The sequence below is a fragment of the Pelobates fuscus genome, chromosome 1, assembly GCF_036172605.1.
Source record: "Pelobates fuscus isolate aPelFus1 chromosome 1, aPelFus1.pri, whole genome shotgun sequence".
Taxonomy (NCBI): Eukaryota; Metazoa; Chordata; class Amphibia; order Anura; family Pelobatidae; genus Pelobates; species Pelobates fuscus.
This window is the reverse complement of record NC_086317.1, coordinates 81,189,096-81,203,864: the sequence shown is the minus strand read 5'-3', so window position 1 is coordinate 81,203,864 and position 14,769 is coordinate 81,189,096. Positions and strand designations below refer to the sequence as shown.

Sequence of the window (14,769 nt, the reverse complement as noted above, 5' to 3'; positions counted from 1 at the left end):
TTGAAACCTCTTCTGTTATGTTTAAGACTGCTATTTACTGGCAAAGGTTATATACCAGATTAGGTCCTTTTCCTTTTTTTTTTTTTTTTTAAACCTATTGCATATGCACCTCTACTTAGGCTTTTGTTGACATATTTCCCCTTGTATTAAGCCTCAGTCTCTACGTCTTGTTACACCAGATTAAATTTCACTAAAGTGCCTCTATATTTAATAAGAGGCACGCTTCGACTCTTACGTCCTAGGTTAGGGTTTGTTTTACTGGCTGAAGACTACGAAGTATTATTGTATATTTTCTTTTATTTTTATATATATATATATATATATATATATATATATATATATATATATATATATATATATATATATTTTTTATTTTTTTTTTTTTCCATAATAAATTGTGTATTTGCATTTAAACTTTTTGCCATCTTTATTTTCAGGCCTGCTTATAAGTTTGTTTCAGCACACTAAAACAGATTTGTGTACTACTTTTAAGTTACAGCTCTTATGATCGCTACATATAGCTGTAGAAAACTGGTTATATATTTTTCCTTTTTGTCTCTTCATATCAGCTGCAGGAACAATTGAACCGTTTCATGAAAATGAATGAAGACCTGCGACACAAAATGTCTGTCCTCCAGGTTCAGCTTAAGAGCTCTCTACGAACAAAAACAGATTTGGAAAATGTACTGCAGGAAAAACTGAAAGAAATTGAGAAATTCTCACATATGAGTGCAGTACCTCCTGAAATCCCTGACAAAAATATGGAAAGTATGGTATGCAACTGTTGTGAGATGTAGCTTTTTTTTTTTTTTTTTTTTTAATCTACCACTTTGTAGTTTTTAATTTAAAACAAATGTATATTTAAATTCCACTGCAATTAGAAATATAAATTAAATTTAAAGTAGGGATTGGTTTCTTTTGGCTTAAAGACCCCCACCCCCTTCCAAAAAACTCAATTCTCTGCCATTTAGGAGTTAAAACACTTTGTTTATGCAGCCCTAGTCAAAGTGAGTCACAGCCAGGGGAGTTGTGCTCAGGGCTGCATAAACTGAAACAAAAGTGATTTAACTCCTTAAAGGACCACTCTAGGCCACTTCAGCCTAATGAGGTGGTCTGGGTGCCAGGTCCCTCTAGGATTAACTTTTTTTTTTTTTTTTTTTTTTTTTAATATATATATATAAACATAGCAGTTTCAGAGAAACTGCTTCAAATAAACAACATTTCTACTTTCTTCTGTAGAAAATGTATGAATTGTTTTTGTTCTCTATGTATCCTGTTCAGTGTACCAAAGACTATACAATGTATGAAATTCTACAGAAAATGAACAAAATCCGTCCTCCCTGGTATATTTTGTGTGTAAATATTGGGGTTAATATACCAGACATATGCACATGCTTCAATTAACTTTCTGAGATTTAAACGTGGGCCAAATACTAAAAGATTCAACTCTGTACTATAAGGAATTACTCTGCAGTGACCTCTGCTGGGCCATATCTGTTAAACAAGCTCCGATAATGAGATCCTATACAACCCCATAGCACTAAGAATTTTTTTATTTTTTTGTTCTTATTAATATAGCGCCATCTTATTCCGCAGCGCTTTACAATAAGAGGTGAATTTACCAAATGAGACCATAACAAAATGGAACAGGAACAATAGGTAGTTGAGGACCCTGCTCAAACGAGCTTGCAGTCTAGAGGTTGATGACTTCCATAGAATATATGGCAATAATGCAAAAAAAGTAGATGGGATACAACAAAATACAATTTTAAAAAGTAAAGGTGAGGGTTTGTTGGAAAGCCAGGGTATTACATTGATGGGAAATAAGTCTGTGAGGAATGCAGAGAATATTGGAAATGTGGTGAAATGAAGAAAAATATGGAAAAGCATTAGAAAAGGAATAGAACTGTTAATAACATGAAGCAGAACGATCTGGAAGTATTGCTGAATGCATGAAAGAGAGGAATGCAACAGGAAAAAAAATAGAGAATGGAGAGAGGTTATTAAAATAGAATAGGTTGCACCAAGGACTGGTCGAAAGGGCAAAGAGTATGGGGGTCAGATCTGCAGAGAAAGCCACAATGGAGAACTGTGTGTGATATATATATATATATATATATATATATATATATATATATATATATATATATATATATATACACACAGCCTAAAAGCATCCTGACTTTCCAACCAAAACTCTCCTTTGTATTGTTTCACTCCTAAGTCTTGGACATTATTGCCATATATTCTGTGGATACCATCAGCTCATTATTTTCCTCTCAAAAAAACTTTTTAAAATAATTTCAACACAATCTTAAAGGGCCACTATAGTGCTTGGAAAACAAAGCTGTTTTCCTGGCACTGTAGCTTTCCCCTCCAGTGCACCTCCTTCTCTTTTCTGCAATAAATGGCTTTCCAGGGTTAGGGGATCGGGGACTGTGGGCTGAAGTGGTCTGGGTGCCTATAGTGTCCCTTTAAAGGGGGGGGGGGGGGGGGAGGAGGGTTCCATCTTTACATATCAAAAATTAAATGTGAAATGTTTACATAAGCAACATATAATACAGAGTATAGCCATTTATAATGTACAGAAGGTATTAAAAGCAACAAGTGCCAAAATACACACAGCACTCCCTGTGTATAGAGATATAAAACAATACTTATGCGTATGCAGGTATATGTAAGGGATGTCCCATGTAGTCAGTACCTACAATAATAGAAAAGGTACATAGTATAGACTGTACATACAATGAACGGAATACAGAGGTAATTAGATACACTCACGGATTCCAGAGCCGTGCCAGGCTCTGTATTTAGTGCCCAAGGGTGCCTCAGAAGGCTTTACTGGAGAGTCCTGAAAGGTATCCCCCAGGGGTAGAAGGAACAGCAGCAGAGTGATGGTACAAAAGTAGATTTATTGTAAATATAAATTAAAATAATAACTGTGCAGGTCCCATATGGTGACTCACGAAATCAGTCATGCAGACGCGTTTCAACTCAGTCCGAGTTTTCATCAGTGCATAAAGTCATCTGGTTGCTGTTCCGTTTTAAATACACCGCTATTTTTGATTGTCGGTCACATGGGCGGAAGTTCGGGTGGCCGGCGTCTGACATCACTTCCGGTATTTCGGCGCTCATTTTCCAGCTTGATTGTGTTTAGTGTGGTTGCCCATTTGAGGCCGGAGACCTCCATTTTGTGAAAGGGCATCTCTTATAGTTCTTAGCATACTCACATAGGAAAAAACTTGCGATATTGGAAGTGGCACAGTAACATACAAAATAGCGGTACCAATGCAATGTTGTACATGAAAGGACATTATGAATACATAATGTGAATACACAAAGTGCAATATCAGTATGAGATTAGTTAATACATTTGTTCCGCTAGAAACATATCCTATTAAGGATGGACATCTATCATATCCTAAGAAAAGTATCTATATAGACAATGATTGCTGAGATACAATAAAAAATTATAAAAATTTTTTGCTGAAATACAATAAAATAGAAAATGTTAAAGCAACAGCAGTAGTATGGTAGTATATATACAAAAAGAAAATATGTATATACATTAAGCAGCATATGGGTATATGATACAGAATAATCCCATCTAGGTGGTATGAATATAGCCCATATAGAATAGGATTGGTGGGTGGAAAAAGGAGACTACAAGAAGAGTCTTTTTAGAAAACTTAAAAATATACGTATAAAAATATGAATATATGCATATGAAAAATAGAACATATGAAAAATAAAACAAGTAAAAATGTTTTATAAAAAATGTACCAACTCAAAATCTAAATTTAGACCGTAGGGGGATAGAGTATTCAATTCAAAAATCCACCTACTTTTAATTTTACAGAGTTCTTTAAAATTATCTTCACCCCTCCAATCTTTTTTCTTTTGGGCAATAGCAGTGAAATTGACACATGAAGGGTCACTGTTGTGACATTGTGCGAAATGTGCAGAGACACTGTGTTTGATATACCCCCTCTGTATATTGCCCAAGTGTTCCAGCATGCGGGTTTTTAAAGTCCTCGTGGTCATTCCCACATACTGGAGTCCACAGGGGCACCAGAGGAGGTATATCACATTACTAGAATGACAAGTGAGAATAGAATTGATCTTATACTCCTTTTTGGATGTATTGGAGATAAATTTGGTTTGTGTGTCTTTCTTAAATTTAGTTCTTTTACAGGCTGTGCACATTTTGCATGGGTAAAAACCATGTTTTTGGTTAAAAATGTTGGTATTAGCAGTATATGTTTTTATATGGTTTCTAACCAGCAACGTTTGTAGATTTTTAGTCCCCCTATATATAATTTTTGGTTTTTCACCAATGATGTTATTGAGGCCCTCATCAGTTCTCAGAATGTGCCAGTACTTCTGGATAATAGATTTTATGTGTTTAGCGTCACCGCTATAGTCTAAGATTAGAAGAGGCTCCTCTGTTTGTTTAATTATTTGTTTATCCTTATATTCCAACAGGGACTCTCTATTTAACTGTCCGGTTTCTTGAATTTGTTGGTCCAAAATACTTGGATCATATTTCTTTTCAATGAAGAAATTTTTCAAACGTCCCGCCTGTTCTTCATATTCTTTGATGTCACTACAATTTTTAAAAATACGGTTAAATTGGCTCTTGGGTACATTGCGCAACCACGGATCATGGTGACAACTCGTGGTGTCAATGTACCCATTGACATCCACTGGTTTGAAATAAGTTCTGGTGGAAATATGATTGTGTGAGACATAGATGTCCAAATCCAAGAACTGGACTGATGTTTGGCTGATTTGACTAGTCAGAATGATATTGTTCTGATTGTCATTAAGACCCTCCAGGAAGAGATCCAAGGACACTCTGGACCCCTTCCATATAAAGAAGATGTCGTCGATATATCTGCGATAGAGGACCAGACCCGCTCCCATAATGTCTCGAGCTGGGAGGAAGGTCCCCTCCCAGTGAGACATAAAGAGATTAGCATAGCTGGGAGCGAATCTGGTCCCCATCGCAGTACCGACTAACTGTAAAAAAAGGAACCATCGAACCAAAAAAAATTGTTGGTCAGAATGAAGTAGATGCTATCTATGATGAAATTGATCTGACTCTCAGCGAACTTATTGCTATGTGTCAAAAAATGCTTGACAGCCGTACAACCCAACTCGTGGGAAATGATGGTATATAAACTGGTCACATCACATGTGACCAGATAATAGTCCTCCTCCCATTGGATATTCTGTAAGGTCTTTATTAGTTGTGTAGAGTCCCTGAGATAGGATGGTTGGGATATCACCAAAGGTTGAAGTAGTTTATCTACATATTCAGATAGCCTACTTAGTAGGGAGCCTATCCCGGATACTATGGGCCTTCCAGGGTTTTTTTTTTTGTATCCTTGTGGATTTTTGGGAGGATGTAGAGAACTGGTATACGGCATACCGAGACATTTAGGTATTTATATTCCTGCTTATTGAGGATTCCATCTTCCATACCCTTACTTAGCAATGATGTATATTTCTTTCTTATTTCTGGGGTAGGGTCCACTTTAAGTTTGGTATAGGTGGAGGCATCGTTGAGCTGTCTGTATACCTCCTCCATGTAGTCCGCAACGTTCAGCACAACGATGCCTCCACCCTTGTCTGCTGGCTTAATAACAATATTGTGATCTTGTTGGAGATCTCTCAGTGCTTTGGTTTGGGAATAGTTTAAGTTATTTCTTTTCTTTTTGGATATCCGTCTCACATCATTAGTGACCAATTTCTCAAAAACCTTCATTTCACCGCTAATGTGGTTCTTGGGAAAAAACTGAGATTTATCTTTCAAATTTGTGTGTATAAAATTGTCACTGTTGGTCTCTCTTGATTCGTTAATGGGGAATTTTTTAAAGTGTTTCTTTAAACAAAGTTTCCGAATGAACTTGTGGATGTCTATGAAAGTATTAAATGGTTTATTGGAGTTAGTTGGTGCGAATTTTAGGCCCTTATCGAGGACTTCTAATTCTTTATTCGTTAATACTTTATTGGAAAGGTTGAAGATACCTAGTGGTGGTTTTTCCCTCTTTTTTTCAATGTCCAAATGTCTTCCTGCTCGGCATCCCCTTCTCCCTGATCCCACGGTCTTTTGGACCTTTGTGAGCGGGGGGGTTGGTCTTGGACTAAAAAAGAATGGGATGACTGGTGGGCATGGGGTTTACTTCTAGTGGGATAATCGTTAGTAGTCTCATCTGTTAAGGATCTGTATCTACTTCCATAATTAGGGGTATATTGTTGGTTTCGCTTAGGGGGTTGGATCCTATTTGTACCGCTAGTCTTGGGAGAATCTCTAAGGGTTGGTTTGTTACCTTCCTTATAGTAGGGTTTTTTATATGTATTTACATTTGTTTTATGGTTGTCTACATTGGGATTCCTATTATACCCATTGGATTTAAATCTAGGGTTGGACTGATTTCTTTTATGCCTAGCGAATGAGCGAACTCTGTTGTAAGCATAATCATGCTTATCCCGAATATATTTACTTTTTTTGATGGCAACCACCTCTTCTTCTTGTTTGTCTATATTTTCTTGGACTTTTTTAAGGGAGGTATTAACCTCTTCGGTGCCTAGTATTGGTTGGAGTTTTTCTTTAATCTCATTGATTTCCCTATCCAATTTGACAAGATTACGTTTTCTTTGTTGGACGATGATGGACATCATACGAGCGGAGAATGATTCCAATGCTGAATTCCAAATCTCCATGAATTCATCATCGTCCTGATCAAAAGGTAGGTTTCTTAAAAAACCTTAAACCCCTTGGTGTGATGTTCTCTGTTAGGTATTTTTCCATGGTGAAAATTTCCCATTTGATTTTTGTTTCTTTAATTAGTAATTTTTGCAATGAATCACAAGTATAATCAAAATCATATTCACGAAACTTGATTGGTTCTGATTCACAGTGAAATTTCCTGGCCAATTTATCCTGCCAATTATTTCTCTTTTCAAATAATTCCATCTTTTGATGGGCTGGAGCAGCCTACACTTTGTGGGGAATAGTAAGTAAACACAATAAAACAAAAGAAGTGAATGGCGCTTACACAGAAAAAATCAAAACACAGTACTGGAGTGAGAAAGGTGTTCCCCAACACCCTAAAGTCAAAATGCACAGAAGGTATTAAAAGCAACAAGTGCCAAAATACACACAGCACTCCCTGTGTATAGAGATATAAAACAATACTTATGCGTATGCAGGTATATGTAAGGGATGTCCCATGTAGTCAGTACCTACAATAATAGAAAAGGTACATAGTATAGACTGTACATACAATGAACGGAATACAGAGGTAATTAGATACACTCACGTTCATTGTATGTACAGTCTATACTATGTACCTTTTCTATTATTGTAGGTACTGACTACATGGGACATCCCTTACATATACCTGCATACGCATAAGTATTGTTTTATATCTCTATACACAGGGAGTGCTGTGTGTATTTTGGCACTTGTTGCTTTTAATACCTTCTGTACATTTTGACTTTAGGGTGTTGGGGAACACCTTTCTCACTCCAGTACTGTGTTTTGATTTTTTCTGTGTAAGCGCCATTCACTTCTTTTGTTTTATTGTGTTTACTTACTATTCCCCACAAAGTGTAGGCTGCTCCAGCCCATCAAAAGATGGAATTATTTGAAAAGAGAAATAATTGGCAGGATAAATTGGCCAGGAAATTTCACTGTGAATCGGAACCAATCAAGTTTCGTGAATATGATTTTGATTATACTTGTGATTCATTGCAAAAATTACTAATTAAAGAAACAAAAATCAAATGGGAAATTTTCACCATGGAAAAATACCTAACAGAGAACATCACACCAAGGGGTTTAAGGTTTTTTAAGAAACCTACCTTTTGATCAGGACGATGATGAATTCATGGAGATTTGGAATTCAGCATTGGAATCATTCTCCGCTCGTATGATGTCCATCATCGTCCAACAAAGAAAACGTAATCTTGTCAAATTGGATAGGGAAATCAATGAGATTAAAGAAAAACTCCAACCAATACTAGGCACCGAAGAGGTTAATACCTCCCTTAAAAAAGTCCAAGAAAATATAGACAAACAAGAAGAAGAGGTGGTTGCCATCAAAAAAAGTAAATATATTAGGGATAAGCATGATTATGCTTACAACAGAGTTCGCTCATTCGCTAGGCATAAAAGAAATCAGTCCAACCCTAGATTTAAATCCAATGGGTATAATAGGAATCCCAATGTAGACAACCATAAAACAAATGTAAATACATATAAAAAACCCTACTATAAGGAAGGTAACAAACCAACCCTTAGAGATTCTCCCAAGACTAGCGGTACAAATAGGATCCAACCCCCTAAGCGAAACCAACAATATACCCCTAATTATGGAAGTAGATACAGATCCTTAACAGATGAGACTACTAACGATTATCCCACTAGAAGTAAACCCCATGCCCACCAGTCATCCCATTCTTTTTTAGTCCAAGACCAACCCCCCCGCCCACAAAGGTCCAAAAGACCGTGGGATCAGGGAGAAGGGGATGCCGAGCAGGAAGACATTTGGACATTGAAAAAAAGAGGGAAAAACCACCACTAGGTATCTTCAACCTTTCCAATAAAGTATTAACGAATAAAGAATTAGAAGTCCTCGATAAGGGCCTAAAATTCGCACCAACTAACTCCAATAAACCATTTAATACTTTCATAGACATCCACAAGTTCATTCGGAAACTTTGTTTAAAGAAACACTTTAAAAAATTCCCCATTAACGAATCAAGAGAGACCAACAGTGACAATTTTATACACACAAATTTGAAAGATAAATCTCAGTTTTTTCCCAAGAACCACATTAGCGGTGAAATGAAGGTTTTTGAGAAATTGGTCACTAATGATGTGAGACGGATATCCAAAAAGAAAAGAAATAACTTAAACTATTCCCAAACCAAAGCACTGAGAGATCTCCAACAAGATCACAATATTGTTATTAAGCCAGCAGACAAGGGTGGAGGCATCGTTGTGCTGAACGTTGCGGACTACATGGAGGAGGTATACAGACAGCTCAACGATGCCTCCACCTATACCAAACTTAAAGTGGACCCTACCCCAGAAATAAGAAAGAAATATACATCATTGCTAAGTAAGGGTATGGAAGATGGAATCCTCAATAAGCAGGAATATAAATACCTAAATGTCTCGGTATGCCGTATACCAGTTCTCTACATCCTCCCAAAAATCCACAAGGATACAAAAAACCCCCCTGGAAGGCCCATAGTATCCGGGATAGGCTCCCTACTAAGTAGGCTATCTGAATATGTAGATAAACTACTTCAACCTTTGGTGATATCCCAACCATCCTATCTCAGGGACTCTACACAACTAATAAAGACCTTACAGAATATCCAATGGGAGGAGGACTATTATCTGGTCACATGTGATGTGACCAGTTTATATACCATCATTTCCCACGAGTTGGGTTGTACGGCTGTCAAGCATTTTTTGACACATAGCAATAAGTTCGCTGAGAGTCAGATCAATTTCATCATAGATAGCATCTACTTGATTCTGACCAACAATTTTTTTTGGTTCGATGGTTCCTTTTTTTTACAGTTAGTCGGTACTGCGATGGGGACCAGATTCGCTCCCAGCTATGCTAATCTCTTTATGTCTCACTGGGAGGGGACCTTCCTCCCAGCTCGAGACATTATGGGAGCGGGTCTGGTCCTCTATCGCAGATATATCGACGACATCTTCTTTATATGGAAGGGGTCCAGAGTGTCCTTGGATCTCTTCCTGGAGGGTCTTAATGACAATCAGAACAATATCATTCTGACTAGTCAAATCAGCCAAACATCAGTCCAGTTCTTGGATTTGGACATCTATGTCTCACACAATCATATTTCCACCAGAACTTATTTCAAACCAGTGGATGTCAATGGGTACATTGACACCACGAGTTGTCACCATGATCCGTGGTTGCGCAATGTACCCAAGAGCCAATTTAACCGTATTTTTAAAAATTGTAGTGACATCAAAGAATATGAAGAACAGGCGGGACGTTTGAAAAATTTCTTCATTGAAAAGAAATATGATCCAAGTATTTTGGACCAACAAATTCAAGAAACCGGACAGTTAAATAGAGAGTCCCTGTTGGAATATAAGGATAAACAAATAATTAAACAAACAGAGGAGCCTCTTCTAATCTTAGACTATAGCGGTGACGCTAAACACATAAAATCTATTATCCAGAAGTACTGGCACATTCTGAGAACTGATGAGGGCCTCAATAACATCATTGGTGAAAAACCAAAAATTATATATAGGGGGACTAAAAATCTACAAACGTTGCTGGTTAGAAACCATATAAAAACATATACTGCTAATACCAACATTTTTAACCAAAAACATGGTTTTTACCCATGCAAAATGTGCACAGCCTGTAAAAGAACTAAATTTAAGAAAGACACACAAACCAAATTTATCTCCAATACATCCAAAAAGGAGTATAAGATCAATTCTATTCTCACTTGTCATTCTAGTAATGTGATATACCTCCTCTGGTGCCCCTGTGGACTCCAGTATGTGGGAATGACCACGAGGACTTTAAAAACCCGCATGCTGGAACACTTGGGCAATATACAGAGGGGGTATATCAAACACAGTGTCTCTGCACATTTCGCACAATGTCACAACAGTGACCCTTCATGTGTCAATTTCACTGCTATTGCCCAAAAGAAAAAAGATTGGAGGGGTGAAGATAATTTTAAAGAACTCTGTAAAATTAAAAGTAGGTGGATTTTTGAATTGAATACTCTATCCCCCTACGGTCTAAATTTAGATTTTGAGTTGGTACATTTTTTATAAAACATTTTTACTTGTTTTATTTTTCATATGTTCTATTTTTCATATGCATATATTCATATTTTTATACGTATATTTTTAAGTTTTCTAAAAAGACTCTTCTTGTAGTCTCCTTTTTCCACCCACCAATCCTATTCTATATGGGCTATATTCATACCACCTAGATGGGATTATTCTGTATCATATACCCATATGCTGCTTAATGTATATACATATTTTCTTTTTGTATATATACTACCATACTACTGCTGTTGCTTTAACATTTTCTATTTTATTGTATTTCAGCAATCATTGTCTATATAGATACTTTTCTTAGGATATGATAGATGTCCATCCTTAATAGGATATGTTTCTAGCGGAACAAATGTATTAACTAATCTCATACTGATATTGCACTTTGTGTATTCACATTATGTATTCATAATGTCCTTTCATGTACAACATTGCATTGGTACCGCTATTTTGTATGTTACTGTGCCACTTCCAATATCGCAAGTTTTTTCCTATGTGAGTATGCTAAGAACTATAAGAGATGCCCTTTCACAAAATGGAGGTCTCCGGCCTCAAATGGGCAACCACACTAAACACAATCAAGCTGGAAAATGAGCGCCGAAATACCGGAAGTGATGTCAGACGCCGGCCACCCGAACTTCCGCCCATGTGACCGACAATCAAAAATAGCGGTGTATTTAAAACGGAACAGCAACCAGATGACTTTATGCACTGATGAAAACTCGGACTGAGTTGAAACGCGTCTGCATGACTGTGATTTCGTGAGTCACCATATGGGACCTGCACAGTTATTATTTTAATTTATATTTACAATAAATCTACTTTTGTACCATCACTCTGCTGCTGTTCCTTCTACCCCTGGGGGATACCTTTCAGGACTCTCCAGTAAAGCCTTCTGAGGCACCCTTGGGCACTAAATACAGAGCCTGGCACGGCTCTGGAATCCGTGAGTGTATCTAATTACCTCTGTATTCCGTTCATTGTATGTACAGTCTATACTATGTACCTTTTCTATTATTGTAGGTACTGACTACATGGGACATCCCTTACATATACCTGCATACGCATAAGTATTGTTTTATATCTCTATACACAGGGAGTGCTGTGTGTATTTTGGCACTTGTTGCTTTTAATACCTTCTGTGCATTTTGACTTTAGGGTGTTGGGGAACACCTTTCTCACTCCAGTACTGTGTTTTGATTTTTTCTGTGTAAGCGCCATTCACTTCTTTTGTTTTATAGCCATTTATAAGCAAAAATTAGTACAACCGTTACCTCAACGTATAATCATAGGGTGTGTGGGATTATTTATTGTGTTGTCCCCGTCTGCACAGTCCCTTGATCTTTTCTGGCCTAAATGTTAAGGCAAGGGTACTGTGAAGACTAAGGTAAATGACGTGGGTTGAAGTTAAAATTCCAGGGGACTAAATAAGCCCATGGGGTTAATAAACTTGATGTACATTTGGGCCAGATACTCCAGAAATGTTCGTAAGCGCTGTACTAAAAGGAATTGCTCTCTAGTGACCACTGCTGGATAGAAAAAAAGTGTTTATAGTTTATTTACTAAAATGATCATTCAAAGTGAATTTCAATCTTAAGATCAAAATAGCTGAACTGGAAAAATTCTCTAACTCTGCTATGCTTCCAGTTTGGCTACTGTGGACTTACATTTGAAATTCACTCTTAATTCTCACTTTCGTAAATAAATCCTTTTTATGCTTCGTTGAAGGGAAACTAAAGGGGAAAATGACCCCCTATGATTGATTGCATTATATAGCCCATGCATTAAACATTGGGGTAGAGGGTCAACTAAAGAAATTTAATATTCAATGCAGATGCAGTCTAGTTGATCTGCCTGCCCTTACATCAAACCCATTAGACCACAATGAGATGCCCTTGATTGGATTGGAACGTCTCCTTTGTATGGGAGGAATCTATTTCTTTAACCATAAGCTCCTGTACAGCAGGTATTTATTGAATAGTTTTTTTTTTGTTTTTTTTTCCTGCGACTGCAGTTCCACTCATCTTGTATGAGCAATGAAACTGGCGGCAGCTGCTATCCATGTATGCACAGACCAGTTCACTTCTAGCCATGATCTGCACATGTTTGGGGAAAAATTGGTATTGGGCAACCACAGGCTGTATGTATTGCTTGTTGTCATATTAATTTCTCTTTACCTGTTTTCAGTGGTTTTTCTCTTGTAAACAATACAGAACACCGCAGACGTTGCATTACAGAACACAGCGGAAGAAGCCTCATCAAGCCATCCCGGTTTCACCATGGAATATTTGAAGCAGATTGTGCTAGAGAGGAATGAGCTGAAGACAAACCTATTTCTTGTAAATGAAGAGCTGCAGTATTATCAGAGGTAATCAAGTTCAAGTATTGCAGCTGATGGTAATGTCGCAATACATAATGACCCGTGTAAGCTTGGCAGGAAACCTATATAGATTTCAAATAACGTGCAAACAAAATCAAAGTCTTAAGATCTTGATCTTGTAACAGACCCCAGTAACGGTCTCCATTCTGTATAAACAGCCCTCACTCTCTACAGCTTCATCTATTGGTCAACACTTCAAGGGCAAAAGGTACTATGGGTGATCACAAAAGGTGCAAATCCTTTGGATCAAATCTATGCTGTCACAATATCCACAGGAAATTCAATGAGTAATGCAGAATATTATAGAACGGATTCCCCATTCCCATTGGGTGTTTAGGTGATAAGAGTCCCAATACGCAAAGCAATCTCTCAGTAAACCTGTCTGGGTCACCATAATATTGTCGCTTTCCCAAATCCCTAAGAATTTCATATTTTATCATTGATGTCATTTCAGACAATTTTATTTATATATTTTTTAATTTTTTTTTGGTTTTTTTTTTTTTTTATCCGGTCTCGGCTTTTCAATCTGCTTTTTGTCTTCTTCAGGGAACTTCTGTCTGATGATAGAATCCCAAGCCTCCTGTTATGTGGTATGAAGTCTGCAATACGGAAGCAACGAAAGAAGATAAAAGCGAAGATGCTTGGAATTGTAGAGTCTCCAATAAGCAGGTTAATAAGTGTGCTAGTATATAACTTTTTTTTAAAATGTCCTGTTTGTCATGCTGTTTGCTTGTTATATTATACACAAACTTAAAAAAAAATGTGTGTGTGTGTATATATATATATATATTATTTATTATATGGTGCATAAAATGTTATACTTTATTGTTCCTTGGCAATATAATAAATTAATATGCAAAAAATATTCGACTTGTTTGGGTATGCATGCAAATAACTGAATGTCATGTAAACACATTGCGGTGATATTCTTATGCATTTGCACATGTCTTACAAAAATAAAGAATTATTTAAAAAAAATAAATAAAAAAACACCCATAGGAAAGCATTTCTCAATGATTTCCTATGGACCTTCTACGTGCTCAATGCGATATTCACATTGAGCGTCGCAGAAGCGCCTCTAGTGGCTGTCAGGAGGACAGCCACTAGAGGCTGGATTAACCCTGCAATATAAACATAGCAGTTTCTCTGAAACTATGTTTTACATCTGAAGGGTTAAAACCTGGGGGACATGGCACCCAGACCATTTCATTGAGCTGAAGTGGTCTGGGTGACTATAGTGGTCCTTTAAGATTCCAGCTGGGATAGGATAGGACCTGCCAAGAATGGGGTACATTGACGCTGTAGCAGGCTTATGCAATATATAATCCTATAATGTAACTAAACCCCCATTATTTTTTTTGCCTAGGCGAGGTGTTTTTTAAATAAAACTATTACAATTTGTGAGATTTGAAATCGCTGTTTAGTGAATAAGAGTGTGCTGGATTGTGTATTTTGTATGAAATATATATAATTTTTTTTTTTTTTTTTTTTTTTTTTTTTTTAAATTGGGGCCTGTGTGCCC

At 36.9% G+C, this 14,769-nt stretch overlaps 1 protein-coding gene across 1 annotated transcript in view; it reads left to right on the top strand.

Moving 5' to 3' along the window:
• RILP (Rab interacting lysosomal protein) overlaps positions 1-14,769 on the top strand; it is a 40,140-nt gene that overhangs the window by 23,818 nt on the left and 1,553 nt on the right. Inside the window, exons 4-6 of the mRNA XM_063444207.1 lie at positions 570-773; positions 13,081-13,235; positions 13,794-13,916. Of these exons, the coding sequence (XP_063300277.1) occupies positions 570-773; positions 13,081-13,235; positions 13,794-13,916 (482 nt within the window). The remainder of the gene's footprint in view (positions 1-569; positions 774-13,080; positions 13,236-13,793; positions 13,917-14,769) is intronic.